The following is a 15,808-nucleotide window of genomic DNA, read 5'->3' as shown; positions in this document are numbered from 1 at the left end:
GTAAAACCAGGACTAGTTTTCATGTGCATGTCTGCTCTGATTTGACTGAAATGTCATGTGGGACAGACCTGGAAAAACCACAAGGTGGAGACAAATGCACAAGGTATTGGACTCTGTGCGCTGGTTTGTGTGTGTGTGTGTGTGTGTGTGTGTGTGTGTGTGTGTGTGTGTGTGTCTCAGTGTCTCAAAGTGTCTCCCCTGTGCTTTCTGACCGCGGTGGGAAATCATTAGCAGGAAAAATTACCCCGCCCCCCCCTTGATTTCATAACGCCATTGTTGTCTTTCATTGACTGAGTGACTCGTTGGTGTTCGTTGTGTGTCCGACTGTACCTGCTTTCGAACAACTCTACCTCTGATTGGCTTACCATGAAATTTTACTCAACCTCAGCCAATCGTCAGAATTTATGCGCTTGTCTCGTGCACGGCCCACAAACCAAGAGGTATAAAAAAAGTCTTCCCTTCTCGGCTCAGGTGTAAAACTTTCGGGCGAAAAAAACACTTTCTAGCCCTCCACAGCGTAATTCTTTGTACTTTGTCTTATCATTTTCGTTTAATAAATCTTTGTGTTAACCTTCCATTGGACTCTAGCTTCCTTCTTCAGAGATTCAACGAGCATAAAGTTAATTAAATCTAACAGTAGGCTAGGCTAATCAATTACATTACTCGTTACTGAAAAAACAGTATTCCCATCACTGATAAACAATAATCTTAAACATTAATGTGGACACCTAAAAATGAATACCAAATATCATTTTTTAAACGTTTTGTTTCAAACCCATGTGCATTAATCTGCACGTTATTGTCTAAACTATCCCAGAATGCTGGAGATTCTCTTCTGTTTTTCTGGGGACATTACCCAAGGTTCTCATAAAAATATGTGAAGAGTGAATCTGTGGACGTGGGGAGGCTCCCATGAGAATGCCAACAGAAATTTGATAGGCTACTTTTTACTTTTATCAACAGTTGGATAATTTATTTCCACCCAGGTACTCTTCTGTATAGGCCGTAAGGAGAAAGAAAATCGGTCGAAGTTCAGAAGGCGTAAACTGTCCTAGCCTAAGGTAACAGTCAGCTGTGGTGTGCTGTTGAAAGTTGAACTTTTCAGGACACTTGCAGTCGGACATTCACGTTTCTTCTGATTTATAATGATTGCATATATTTTATACACCGTTCTTGCAGGTTTGGCACTTTTGCTGCCGTTGCTCTACCTGAGAAACCCTTATATTTTTCATGATATAAATTACACGATAACTGCGATTAAAATTGCCATACGCATGAGCAAATTCAAGAAGCAGAAACCCTTTTACAGTATGTTGGATTGTTTTCTGGATCGAGTGGCGAGGCAGCCGCATAAGAAGTTCATAGTTTTCGAGGAGAGCTCCTACACTTACAGCCAAGCCGACAGAGAAAGCAACCGAGTGGCCAGAGCTCTGTCCGAGCATGGCCAGCTGAAGGAGGGGGACACGGTGGCTCTCTTCCTGGGCAACGAGCCTCAGTTTGTGTGGATCTGGCTCGCGCTGTGCAAGCTGGGATGCACAGCTTCTTTACTGAACAGCAACATCCGATCCAAATCTTTGCTGCACTGCTTTTCTTGCTGTGAAGCCAAGGTCCTGGTTGCTGGCGCTGGTAAGCTGGTGGAAAACTATCATCTTTCTGATTATGAATTTCAGGTTTTCGGTATTGTTTATTTTTAATGTTGCATAATGTTATTGGTGATGATGTTTTTTTCACACCTCCATCTCTCTTAGTCATTATTAACGTGCATTTAAATGTCAGATGTCAGCTGTTGAGCCCTTCACTTTATTGCACAACTTGCAGGAGTCTTATGAATAAATGAAATTGTCCTCTTGCATTATTAACCAATGATGTTGAATGTGTATTGACATTCGACATGTATCGATATTCACAGCAGGAATATGTTCTTTGCATGGTGTTAAAAATAAAGCTTGACTAATACTTGATTATTGAGTCAGATTCTGATATTAAGCTGATATTTGGGACAATATTTAAACAAATCTCTTTTAAAATAATGCCTAAATGCATAACATAATCAAATAATCCTTATAAGGAACACTTTCAGTTAAAAATAAAAGTAATTTTGCTTTGGTGGCCAAACTGTATGTAGACAATGTTAATAATCTGAAACCTAGTTGGCATTTCCATCCTGTTTTGAATATGTTACATAACATTCTAGGAAAACTCTGAACAAAGCCTGTCTCATCTATTTTCCTTGGTATCATACATTTGTATCATACCTTGTTACACTGTTTTCCTTCCTAAAGATGTATCTGAGTGAACCTACCCTGAACAAATCCTCCTGTCCTTTGTATCTGTCTACTCGCACGTCATCAAAGTGAATAGAGTGATTGTTAGAGAATGAATATCTTTGTGTGCCTCAATCATTAAACCTTAAGAACATTGTGAACTTAACATCTGCTTCGTGGCACTTTGTTCTCCGAGCACTAGTTACTGCTTTCAGAATCAACTCACAGAAGTCGAGCCATGTACATGATAGAATGAACCGCAGAACAATCAGGATTGTATTGTTTCATAACACGTCTTGAGGTCTTTTTACACCACTATTGATATATCTGCAATGAGATGATAATCGACGGTGTATTGGCCTGGGCCTGGTCTTAACAGTCTTTCTTCCCATGATATTGCACAACGGTTTTGATTGTTTTCCCATTATTATTGTTTCTGCACTGACCTACATTAAGCCTTCACTTGCTCTCTTTTGTCTGTCTCTCTTAGACTTGCAAGGGGCTGTAGAGGAGGTGTTGCCTTCCCTGAACCAGCAGGGCGTCCGTGTGTTTATCCTCAGCGAGGAATGTGATGTGGACGGCATTGAAAGCCTCTCTGATAAAATTCAGCAGGCCTCAGACCAGCCTCTGTCACCGCAGCTGAGGGCCAACATTAACCTAAAGAGTCCTGCCCTGTACATCTACACCTCAGGGACCACAGGTAATCAAGCATCTGACCTTCACTTCTAATCTGCAATCATGGTTTTAGTGTGCAGGCCTTGAAATGCACAGGAAGGCCAATTAAAATATGCTACGTCTGCTTCTAATGGCACTGTTTTCTTTTAGGGCTTCCCAAGGCAGCTGTAATCAACCATGAGCGGCTATGGCTGGCATCTTTTGTTCAGGCTGTTGCTGGCGTACGTTCAGACGATATCATCTACGTTTACCTGCCTCTTTACCACAGTTCTGGCTTTTTGATGGGACTTTGTGGAGCCATAGAAAAAGGTAATTCATGGCATTATAAAAGAACAAAACATGTTTTCCAGGCTGTATTCTGATGCGTTCACTAAAGGTTAAACTATCAGGTATATGACCTGAAATAACAATTTAGCTCTGACTTCCATTATTTGTATTTCAAAGTCCAACAGGTTTACAACACTTCCTCAGCTCTCAGTTAATGTGATATATTTTATGTTACTGATATGTGTGCCTCTTCATTGCCAGGTATCACTGTTGTTTTAAGACGTAAATTCTCAGCCTCTCACTTCTGGAATGACTGTAGAAAGTACAATGTAACTGTTATTCAGTACATTGGAGAAATAATGCGCTACCTCTGCAACACACCAAAGGTAAACCTCAGCATGATATCACATTTGGTGATAATATATTATAATATTTGAACATAATTACAATCCAACAATCTGTTGATAAGTAAATTAGCAACTTCAATTGTTTTAATAACATTGGCACGGGTAGCTAACACCTGCAGCAGTCAGACACACTATATTTAAACTGTAATGTGATTTTTATTATTCTAGTCCCACCTCTCCATCCCTCTCTTCTAGAGAGACAATGACAGAGATCATAAAGTCCGATTGGCTTTAGGGAACGGGATAAGGGCCGACACCTGGACTGATTTCCTGCAGCGATTTGGGGACATATGCATCGTTGAATGCTACGGAGCGACAGAAGGAAATGTTGGCTTTGTTAACTACGCTGGCAAAGTTGGAGCTATTGGCAAAGAGAATTTTCTCCACAAAGTAAGAGGTCTCTTATGCACAAAGTTTTTTAAGCATTTTGTTAAATGGTCACATTTGGGATGAACTTGCAGGGTTGGCTGGACTTGCATCCAACTTTTACAGCTGTTATTGCAGCATTAAATTAAAATAGTTTATATATTGTATGAATTTACATGTGAAAAACAAGAATCTTTGTAAAACTAGTTACTTTATTATCTCCCGCATTTTATTCCCAAACTGTGTTTTTAAAGATGGGATGTCCGTATGCCCTCATAAGGTACGACACAGAGAAAGAGGAGCCAGTCAAAGACTCCCGAGGGTTTTGCATTGAAGTCCCCAGAGGTGAGCCGATCTCCTCCAAAATTGTAGCTCTACCTTGACCCTCTAGCCCTGACTAACAGTTATCCTGTGCTTGTTGCTTTCTCACGCAGGAGAGACCGGTTTGTTGGTGGCTAAGATCGCAGAAAGATCACCTTTTATCGGGTACGCCAAGAACGGTCAGCAGACAGAGAAGAAGAAGGTGAGAGATGTGTTTGTGAAGGGAGACCTCTACTTTAACAGTGGCGACCTTCTGAAGATAGACAATGAGGGATTTGTCTTCTTTCAAGACCGCATTGGAGACACTTTCAGGTGAGTGGGTGAAACAAATTAAGCAGATTTGACAAGCTGATACAAAATCTCAGTGTCGCTGTTTATGTTAGATAACAACTAGATACATTTCCTCACTGGACACTGAATTTAAAATGTAGGACATACCATCACATTTGACTATATTTAAGACCATTATAGAATCTTCATGTAACTATTACTGTATTTCAGCATTTGCTGCAAATGATTTTTTTTCCTTTCCTATGTTTGTATGTAATTTATAACAAACTGTCCTCAGTGGAATGAAAATGTTTCAGCTAGAATGCACATAATGTCTTTGTATTGTCATCCAATACAGGTGGAAAGGAGAAAATGTGGCAACCACAGAGGTGGCTGATCATTTGCTCATGGTGGACTGCATTAAAGAGGCTAATGTCTACGGTGTGAAGGTGCCAGGTAATAATGATTAGCAATAATTTAAGATTTATAAAGGACATACAGTTACAACAGTTATAAGAAAGATCTTGTGTCGTTAAAGTGTATTTGTAATTTTTTTTTTAAAGGTTTGTAAGACCATTCACATACCCATTAATAATGAACCATTTTAAGCGAGAATCACGTGATCCTGCAAATGGAGTTAAACATTTGGAAATTGAGAAGAAATTGAAAACAAGGAAGCCATATTTGAAACAAGCGCTCAGAGCTGTTAATACTCGCGTCCTGAAATAAGTCCTCTTTCTACTTTGACTGATTAGGACACGAGGGAAGAATTGGAATGGCAGCGCTGACGCTCAAAGAAAACATGGACTTTGACGGCGAAGCTGCATATCAGCACGTCAAAAACTTCCTCCCCAGCTATGCAAGACCACGCTTCATCCGCATACAGGTAAACAGAGTGTTGCTGAATACAATTATAAAACATTAAGAAATTGAGATATTTGCCTTAAAATGTCTTGCAACCATTAAATAACCATTTATGTTTCTCTGGCAGGATGCTCTGGTTGTAACTGGGACGTTTAAGCAAATGAAGGTGAAGCTGGGAGAGGAGGGATTTAACCCGGCCGTCATCAGGGACCCTTTGTTCTACCTGGAGGACAACAAGGGCTACGTACCTATGACTCAGGAGATATTCAACTCCATCGCAGAAGGAAGAATCAGGCTGTGAATGAGCGCAATGTTTATTATTGGATTGTCAACCTCAAAATAATACATTTGATTTGTGGGTATAAGGTGATACAGGATGCCAAATAATGATAAATGACCTGCACATTGTACTGAAATATTTCAATGGATATAATTTCGTTTAAAACAATTTTTTTAATAAAAAAAGAAAACATTTAAAAAACGTGATTGTATATGAGCAATCTTGTATGTGATCTTCAATTCATTACAGCCAATAACTGACTGTGCGTACTCAGCACCAGCAACCCCTGGCACAGTAGTAAATTACTGGATTTAGCTGAATATTAAAGTGTGTAAACTGTACACGTCTTTTGGGATTATTACAGGAGCTCGGGTGCAGTGGCAGTTTCCAGAGTAGTAGGAGAGGGAGCTGTGTTGGCTACAGTAGAAGAAGTCATACAGTTCATTCTTCTGCAGGTGGAGGACAAGTGTTTTGGGGTTGCCTGTGAAACCTTCACAGGGCAGCACAGCTGGTGTGGGCCACATTGCACCCACTGGTTGCAGAAACTGGGCACGCTGTAGAACTTTGTGAGCTTTTTCAGGACCTGTTTACCCAGAATATTTGAAGGCATCTCTGTTATCTTAAACAGAGGACCAGATCCTGCCGTTGATGGCGTGCTGGGGAGGGCGCCTGCAGCATCTTTAATTCTAGGCCTTGTTTCAAAGTTGTAGCCAGACAGCGGCCCGTTGCAAGTGTAAGGCAGAGGCTCGCTGCTGCAGCTAAGAGAGCGCATCGGTCTTCTAGATCGATTCCAAGCCTTGTCAATCCACAGCTCCACTTGAGCCTTGTCCATCCCGAAGGCGGCATCCTCTCTCTCCTCAGACCTGGTATCTGAGTTTTCTTCTATCTCCTCATCTTTCACTAATTTTGGTTGGTCTGCATTATTCAGTGCCTGTGTCTCAGCCAGAAGAGTGGAAGCCGTTTTGGAGATGATGCTCCAGTCCTTAAGGATGTCCTCTGCGGTAGTGAACTGTGAGGTCACTGTGAATCGGATGATACGCTTGGTGTGAATGTCAGCAGGGATGAGGTACATTGTGCCTGACCGGGTTAGTCTCCTCAGCAGCTCCTGGGTCAAAGCATTTCCACCCTAGAAAAATTAAATAACATAACATATTCACAACCGCTTATTTTCCAAGACCAAAAAGCTCAAAGCTTCCAACCAAAACTGAAGCCATGATAGGTCAAGGTCTGATATTGTTGTTCCCTTCACCTGCGCCTGATAAAACTAGTTGACCTCATTCCTCTCCTTTCAACAATGATTAGCCAGTGAAAGACATGTTGCTTAACAACGTGAACCGGATAGTACAAAATGTGCAACATACTTTCAGGCAGAACACCACCAGGCCAAGGTGCCTCTCAGCGGGGACCTCAAAATTTGGGTCACTCTTTATGTGAGACTCCAAGAGTTTAGCCATCTCAATCCCCTAGAACACACAGAAGAACATTACATGTAAATCCTGAAACTTACAAACAGTTCCAATCTGTGGACTGTCATAGAATTCCCTAAAGTAAACACACTTTTTGAACTGAGTGCCACTTACGTGTCTGATATGAGCCTGGAGGCTTTTCAGTCCAAAGGATCGCATAACAAACCAGAGTTTGAGGGAACGAAAACGTCGGCTCAGGGGAATTTGCCAATGCTGAACATCAGAAAGAAGTAGTGTCATTGCATGACATGATTCACTATGATAATTGTATCTTTAAGGGAAGACACGACAGTTTGATACCATAAAGTCCGTGGCTGCCTGTGAGTTTTCATGTCTGAGGTAAACAGGATCAACTGTGAACGTCTGTTGGAGCTTATATTTGTCCTTTACCCTGAGAAAAGTTACAAAGTTAAACCATATAAGCAACACGTGTCCTTCACATTCACTTCACATATTGTGTGTACGTATCATTTTTATTTTTTTGTTTCAGACCTATATAGATAATGTTTAGTTTTAGTGGTAGGTAAGCATTCAGGTATGGGTTAGAAAGCTCACCAGAATGCTGTGCAGTCAAAGTGGACCATCATCCACTTGGAGGGGTTGAAGACAAAAGAGTGAGCCAATTCAATGCCCTCCAGGGACCAGCGGAGCTCAGGACAGAAGTAGGCCGAGCCAGCGTACGCAGCATCAACATGGAGCCACAGTCCTTCTTCTGCACCTGTAAAAGAACATTTAAATGCAAGTACCGTAACTCTCTGAATGCATCTCAATGGAGCAACACAACGTTTTGGCTTCACAGGCTGTGTTGAAATGGACATTGTTGGGAGTAAATTTAAAAACATACAAACTGGTCCCAGTTCAGACAGCTTGTCGAAAGCACACACTCCCGTAGTTCCCAAAGTTGCACACAACTGAAGAGAGAGAAACAAAATTGCAGAGACGTTTTTACATGTGTTACATGTCAGTATTTTGTTGGTTATTTTAAATTAGTTTTCATTTCATTTAAATTTATTTTTTAAATTATATTTCAAGGTTCAGTCCTACAAATTATACAGTTGTGTACAATTAGGTTTAATATTACCACTGACCATTTTTAAATTTTTTACATCTATGCTGCATTGTTTTAATTTGATTTCAAACTATTTGCAGTGGTGGAATAATTACTCAGATCTTTAAAGTAAAAGTACCGATACATTATTGAAAAGAAACACTCTACTCTACTTTACTTTACTCTTACAAGCATTCAAAATCCTACTTAAGTAAACACACAAGTATTGGCAGCTTAGTAGCTAACGTTCTGCAGTAAAATATCCCCTGTTAATGATAAATTATTGTATATTACATTATTAGCTGCTCAAGGTGGACCTAGTTTGAACTACTTTGATAGGCCAGTTTTTACGTAAGGGGTTGTAAGATGATTAATAGAAGAGGGAAAAAGTTTTGGTACACAAATGTTTATTACTTTTTCTAGCCTTTCTCTAATATTTGCTTTTTTGTTCAAATATTAGACGGTCTTATCTACTTATCCTCAAACTATTATTTAAAATACATTATCTTAGAAGTTTAGAATCAAAATGTCTCCTTGAAAGGACATCATTTGAAAAGACAGCATATGTGATTTGCAGAAAATCACTTGAATATCTAATTGTACAATAGAGTATGCTTTCAAAAATAGCTGCCAGCATACTGTGCATTACGTGATGTCAGCTATAACAATGAAAAACACTTGTATGATTTGTAAATTCTCCACCTAAACACCTCTATGGTACCCAGCCCATCCTTCCGTGTCAAATACCTACCATGAAAGGGACCAGTCCCCTTCGCCTGTCTTCTTGTATGGCTTGTTTCAGCGTGTCTCCTTTCAGAGACAACTGCTCATCAGTGGGCAGAAACCTGATCTTCACCAGAGAGATCAGACCTGCCTTCTCAACTGAGGAATGAGCCTGTAAAAGCAATCAACTTAGTTTCACAGTTGTTTTTTTTCAACTGAGTGACAGAAAGTTATTGTAGAAGAAGTGACGACACTGACCTGATCTGAAGCGTAAGCCACCAGTCTAGAATTTAGGGCCGAATCGTCCACGTCCTGGTCGAGCTCAGCCTGCAGCTGCAAAAATTTGTCTTTCCGGGCTGCCAGCAGAGCAACCAGTGTGCTCTCACTGACTGTACTCTAACAGGAGAGTCAGATAGAGCAGAGAGATGATATGTTGCCAAAGAGACTACTATGTAAAGGTTTTGGGGTTAAAAAATAAACGAGATCAAACCTGCAGTATGCCTCCACCTCTGCTGTCAGGATGGTGATGCAGGAAGAAGGAGGGGAGCCCCAGTGCTTTACACAACCAGTCCATTACATTCATTTCCAATTCGGTACATGCTGGGCTGGAGGCCTGTTTAAAAAATATAACAACAAGGACGTGGATAATATAATTTTATTTATTTAGAGGACTTAAAGACTTAATTGTTGTGATGTGTTTTGTTGTTTTTAGGTAGTTTTGAAAAAAGTGTGCGTTATTCTCGTACCCAGGTGAATCCCACACAGTTAATGGCGTCAGCCAGCATGTCTCCAAGCATAGAGGGCCATGAAGTCAGACTAGGGTAGTAGGCGTGCATATGAGGGCTCTGCCAGTGAACCACCTGGTGAAAAAGATGAGAAATGACGTGCTTCCTTGCCAAAGTTTTAAATTACTGCTATGATAATGGATGACAGTAGGAACTTACTCCTGGCATGATGACTTTCTCGATGTCGTTGAAAATAGTCTCCCAGTCCTCCGGCTCTGTGGGTGCTGTGTCGGGGAGAAGCTCCTTCATGTAACCTGGCTTCACATCTGGAATCACCCTCCTCTCCCTGATGGAGCTCAGATACCGTGTGATGTAGTCCACCAGCTCCTTACCTGATCAGCAAAAGACACTGTAACCGAGGGAATGATATTCCTATAACAGATTACCATTCATGTTTATTGTGCCTATTGTTTACTATTATTTTTTTTCAGTGAAATATAACAACATAGACAGATAAGCCAATATAGTCAAATGGAAAGTATCATTACCTCTGCGATTGTATTCCTCAGCCTGCATTGTTTTCGAGATGAGAGCTCTTTGGGTTAATTTGTTGTGTGTAACAGGTGGCGCAATGATGTGTGTTCTGTAGGGAGATCACAGACCTATATAGACCCCGTTGTGAAGAACACGCCCTAAATTGTTGACGCATTTGAACCACCAAACAAATGATTTTCAAATGTATGTTTCCCATCCCCCATTGACTCCACATTTGTACTAAATATTTACCCTCTTCTGATGTAATGATTTATTTATTCACATCTCGGTGACACAATACTGTATTTAGCACAGTAGGACAATATTATCAACAGTTTAATTAATAGGTAACATTACATTGGAATATTCTGTGTGCAATATACATCAATAGCTCTGCACCCGGAAATAATATTCTTTATAAAAGAAAGATACTGTCACAGTGTAATTATTTAATGTGCATCATTTTATCTGCAATATGGAATTACATACTTCCTACAATTTGAAATATATTTTACTATGATATACAGTGGGGCTTGAAAGTTTGGCCACCCCAGGAAAAAGTGTGTATTAATGTGCATAAAGAAGCCAAGAAAAGATGGAAAAATCTCTAAAAGGCATCAAATGACAGATTAGACATTTGTATAATATGTCACAAAAAGTAAAATTTTATTACCATCATTTACACTTTCAAAATAACAGGAAACAAGAAATGGCATCTGCTAAAGTTTGGGCACCCCTTAGAGTTTCTCTTGGAAAGCTGAGACCTGACAGTGTGATGGATTGTTCTCAATCATTGTCTTGAAAGACCAGGTGATGTCAATCTTAAGGTTTTAAATGCCCAGACTCATCTGACCTGGCCCCAAGAATCAGCACCATGGCTTCTTCTAAGCAGTTGTCTAGAAAACTGAAACTGAAAATAGGTGACGCTCATAAAGCAAGAGAGGGCTACATAGCAAAAGCGTTTTAAGATGCCAATATCCTCTGTTTGGAATGTAATTAAGAAATGGCGGTCATCAGGAACAGTGGAAGTTAAATCAAGATCTGGAAGACCAAGAACAATATCAGACAGAACCGCTCGCAGGATTGTGAGAAAAGCAAATTAAAACCCATGTTTGACTGCACGATCCATCCAGAAAGACCTGGCAGACACTGGAGTTGTGGAAAACCATTCTATAAAGAGATACTTGTACAGATATGGTCTTCATGGAAGAGTCATCAGAATAAAACCTCTTCTACGTCCTCACCACAAAAATTAGCGCTTGAAGTTTGCAAATGAACATATAGACAAGCCTGATGCATTGTGGGAACAAGTTCGGTGGACCGATGAGGTTAAAATAGAACTTTTTGGCCGGAACGAGCAAAGGTACGTTTGGAGAGGAAAGGGCACAGAATTTAATAAAAAGAACCTCTGTCCAACTGTTAAGCATGGTGGGGGGGCAGTCAATCATGCTTTGGGGTTGTATTGCAGCCAGTGGCACAGGGAACATTTCACGAGTAGAAGGAAAAATTGATTCATTAAAATTTGAGCAAATTTTGGACAAAGCTGAAGTTGACGAGAGGATGGCTTCTACAAATACATAATGATCTTAAACACACCTCAAAATCCACGGTGGATTACATCACGAGGTGTAAACTGAAGGTTTTGACATGGTCTTCACAATCTCCTGACCTCAACATAACTGAAAAACCAATGGATAGACCTTAAAAGAGCAGTGCGTGACCGACAGCCCAGAAATCTCAAAGAACTGGAAGACTTTTGGAAGGAAGAATGGGCGAAGATACCTCTAACAAGAATCAAAAGACTCTTGGCTGACTACAAGAAGCGTTTCCAAGCTGTGATACTTGGCAAAGGGGGCAGTACAAGGTATTAACTCTGCAGGGAGCTCTAACTTTTTCAGACGCCATCTTTTTGTTTTCTGTTATTTTTTAAATTGTAAATGATGGAAATAAAATCTAACTTTTTGTGACATATTATACAAACGTCTAATTCGTGATTTGATACCTTTTGGAGATTTTTTCCATCTTTTCTTGGCTTTTTTATGCACATGATTACAAATTTTTACCTGGGGTGCCCAAACTTTCAGGCCTCACTGTATTACCATACACTTAAAAATGTTTTGGATTGCGTTTTTATATATTTATATTCAGCTATTTAGCATCTTTTTAATATATAAACTTGAATATAATAAAAAATATGTAATGTACATGCAGTCATATTTTCTACTATAACAATAATGATAATCAGCAGATTCTGTTACCTTTAAACAAAACAGGGCTAGCTTTTTCCAGTCCTTGTGCTAAAATAAGCTAGAAAGAGGAGCTAGGCGTATTTTCCTGAAATGTGGAAATCTATTCTTAATATTTAAGGTAAGTTTTGCACTATTAACCTCTAAAACAATGGTGCCCTCTCATAACAGGTACCATTTCTCTGCCATTTCCTCTTTGCATCTGGCCTGAATACATTACAGAAGATGACTTTTAGAACAAAGCTATATTTGTATTGGATGATGACTCTTCACCAACAAATAGTAGGCCTACGCATAAGGGATATTACAAAAAAATGAACAACGAACGAACACACAGTAAAACCCCATCTAAGTCATAGCTTATCGCTGCCTTTTAAACTCTGACAAAAGCCTGGATCACCTGGACTGTTCACACACTGTGCTGTTTACTGTGCATTGTGGGCTCTAATTCCGTTCTCTGAGGAAGCCAATGGTTGGATGTAAATCTACCATAATTCATCACGCTAAGCACACATCTGTGTTTTACCAGGGGGACTATGATGACGCAATGATCCCATTATCCAATGAAACTAATAAAGCACCAGAGGATTTTTATCTTAGCCATTGCAAACCTGTAGCCTTTTCCTATTCATTCATATTAAAACTTATGGGTGCTTGGGTGGCCTAGTGGAAGAGTGAGTGCCCATACGCATAGTCTCAGCTCTAGATAAAGAGGTTGTGTGTTCGGTTCCAACCCGTGGCACTTTCCTGCATGACATTTACAATGTTTCTCCCCTTTCTTGTCTAAGCTGTCATAATAAAGGCCTTAATGCAACACAAAAGACTGGTGATTTAATAAAGAAAAAAAGTTATTCATGCAAATCTGCTTAAACCACAAGTTCTTTGAATCTGAGCAAGAACTGCTAAATAGACTTTTGACTGAAGGCAGGAAGCCTATTTGCAGGCAATGACCAGAGTAATGGTAGGTGTGTGTGTACAATTTGAAAGTCTCTGGGTACGATGCAAAGAAATAAGTGTTTTGTGATATGGAGCAGAGCACACTGTGACTATTGTGCTCCTTGTATGATTTACATCTGAGTCAGCCTGATGAAAGCAGGTTTAACCATAATTGTGCAATTGACATGACATCAAAGCCAAAGTGCTTCCTGATGGATCCTATTCTGTTGCTTTTATTCAAATAAGCTGAAAATATCAACATGGTATCAGCCTATCACAATGGGTTTGATATTTCAAACCAAAAGTTAGAAAGAGTTGTTAGAAAGAGGATTTGGCCACTCAGTTTGACATGATAGGAGCAGAAAAGACTGACTAATTATGAGAAGTTCTGTCAATGAAGCCCATAAATGCTTGTGTATTTGCTTTGACAAAAACAACCCCGATATATCACTTTATAAGACTGCTGTTTAACCACTATATGCAACTGTCCTACATGTGATGTCATCGTCTTGAAAAAAAAGCTTACATAATTACACTAAACTCTGGGTTGACGTGTGTTGGTTAATGTGGTTCAATTTTCTTTTGGTCCACGCCACAAAAAGGCCAAATGTCCTCGCTAGCCACGGTCGAAACAGCAACAGTGCAGCTGGTATTGCTCAATGACACACTTGGGAGTGATAACGTACGTATGTAGAAGGAGTATGGGTGTAGAAGAAGGGGAGGAGAAAGTTACGAAACATTAAGATTTCTTTGGGGTGACAGGAGTCTACTTCATCTTATCTTCAGTCCAGTGTTGGTCAGGCTCATAGACTTCATAAAATTAGGTCACATTACTTTACTTCGATACTGTTCAGGGAAGTAAGTAAGCAAGTCAAATTTATTTGTATAGCACCCTTCACAGATACTGGATATCACAACATGCTTCACAATTAAATGTAATACAGTACAACAAATCAAAATACAAGAACATGTAAACACTTATAGAAAACATAACAAACAAAAGGGAGGCAAGTTGTTCCACAGCCTAGGAAACACAGCTTAGAAGGATCGGTCCCCTCTAGTTTCAAACTGAGTGTGGGAATTCACAAATAGTATCTGACCTAATGACCTCAGACTACGGATGGGAGTATAAAGCTGTATCAAGTCAGCGATGATTGGAGGAACTTTATTGTGCAGGGCTCAAAAAGTAAGGACCAGGATTTTAAATTGAATTCCATACTGGCAGTGGAGTGCTGCTAAAACAGGCGTGATGTGTGCTCTTTTTTTTAAAAGGCGAGTTAAATACCTTACAACCGAGTTCTGAACAGTCTGGAGACGACACAGCTCCTTCTTACTCAAACAAGTAAAAAGACTGTTACAATAATCTAAACGCCTAGTGTAGGAGTGCAGGACGGTGCAAAGATATAATATGACTAATTCAGCGGGAACTTTAAAGTTAAGCTAACGTAACCTGTCAACAAGTAGGCAAGCTAGCAAGCTAGCTAGTTAACTTAGCTATAGCTAGCTTGAGTTAAAACCATTAGCTAACTTTCCCAAACCATCAAAAAATCAACTGGGCAGTACTTAAACAGTGAGTGTAATAAAGAATAAGTAAGTTCAGGCTTAGTAAAAATATAAGCAGTGAGTGTTATAAAAAATATATTTCATTTAGACTTACCAGAAACACTGTATGCTACGGTCACCAGACACCTCCGTCAATCTCAGCGGCAGGTTCAGCTTTGAATCTCGGCGTGTGATTGGTTGTCTGCAAACGTCGAATCCTACGTTTCTAATTGGTTGTCTACACTCCAACGGAGGTCCAATCAGAACGCGTAATGCGTAACTAGACGTAACTAGACGTAGACTGATATGTTTTTATTTAAAATCCAAAACATAACAACAGACCATGGTTGTCTATGCTACAGTGGAACAGACTTCCTTCTACAAAATCTTTTGCAGAGGTAAGTCGCACTTTACAGCTGAGCTAAAACTACTTGTTTTACTCAACATTTTCTGTTAAGTAGAGCCTCATTGTGTGGGGAACAAGTACATTTACTTTCATCTGTCAAATAAATAAAAACTTTTTTTTAGCAATTACATATATTCCAACTATCAGATGTGCTGTGATCAGAGATGCAAATGCACTTTGTCTCTTGCACTAGCTAAACAATGAATTATTATTGTGTGTGTGATTCACATTACATGTGAATTAAAGATTATTATACATATAATATATGACATAAATAAGTCCTGTTTTAAAATGATCTGTGGGTTGTTGATCCAAAACATAAATGGGTTGTCGTGTTACAGTGAAGGTGTATTTGAGCTAGTCGTAGAAAACACTGCTTTTATTGATTTTATTGTTTTTTATTACTAATAGAAATAATGTCTAATATTATCATTAGCCCAGAGACGGACTGGCCATCTGGAACTAATA

At 39.6% G+C, this 15,808-nt stretch overlaps 3 protein-coding genes across 4 annotated transcripts in view; 2 read left to right on the top strand and 1 right to left on the bottom strand.

The window, feature by feature from the left end:
* Window positions 1-1,018: 1,018 nt before the first annotated feature.
* On the top strand, window positions 1,019-5,815 carry LOC117947432 (very long-chain acyl-CoA synthetase-like). Its single transcript, XM_034876349.1, has 10 exons — window positions 1,019-1,626; window positions 2,755-2,964; window positions 3,090-3,248; window positions 3,468-3,592; window positions 3,809-4,003; window positions 4,234-4,324; window positions 4,414-4,612; window positions 4,929-5,026; window positions 5,326-5,456; window positions 5,562-5,815. Exons 1-10 carry the CDS (start codon window positions 1,146-1,148, stop codon window positions 5,733-5,735), a joined length of 1,863 nt encoding a protein of 620 aa, XP_034732240.1. The 5' UTR covers window positions 1,019-1,145; the 3' UTR covers window positions 5,736-5,815.
* Window positions 5,816-5,836: 21 nt separating this feature from the next.
* hdc (histidine decarboxylase) lies at window positions 5,837-15,123 on the bottom strand. Of its 2 annotated transcripts, none has more exons than XM_034876321.1 (12): window positions 15,050-15,123; window positions 9,896-10,068; window positions 9,698-9,811; window positions 9,442-9,564; window positions 9,210-9,347; window positions 8,980-9,123; window positions 8,025-8,091; window positions 7,736-7,898; window positions 7,481-7,571; window positions 7,295-7,393; window positions 7,076-7,177; window positions 5,837-6,840 (listed from the first exon to the last, which is right to left on the bottom strand). In XM_034876321.1, exons 2-12 carry the CDS (start codon window positions 9,983-9,985, stop codon window positions 6,073-6,075), a joined length of 1,899 nt encoding a protein of 632 aa, XP_034732212.1. In that variant the 5' UTR covers window positions 9,986-10,068; window positions 15,050-15,123; the 3' UTR covers window positions 5,837-6,072. The 2 variants fall into 2 exon arrangements, with proteins under 2 accessions (XP_034732212.1, XP_034732204.1); XM_034876313.1 differs by lacking the exon at window positions 15,050-15,123 and adding an exon at window positions 10,225-10,326.
* usp8 (ubiquitin specific peptidase 8) overlaps window positions 7,400-15,808 on the top strand; it is a 26,932-nt gene continuing 18,523 nt past the window's right edge. The window contains exon 1 of the mRNA XM_034876232.1: window positions 7,400-7,410. The gene's annotated coding sequence lies outside the window, so the exon portion shown is untranslated. The remainder of the gene's footprint in view (window positions 7,411-15,808) is intronic.

The sequence above is a fragment of the Etheostoma cragini genome, chromosome 1 (genome assembly GCF_013103735.1).
Source record: "Etheostoma cragini isolate CJK2018 chromosome 1, CSU_Ecrag_1.0, whole genome shotgun sequence".
In the NCBI taxonomy this organism is placed as follows: Eukaryota; Metazoa; Chordata; class Actinopteri; order Perciformes; family Percidae; genus Etheostoma; species Etheostoma cragini.
Note: the sequence above shows the minus strand (reverse complement) of the source record. Positions and strands in the feature narration are given on the sequence as shown.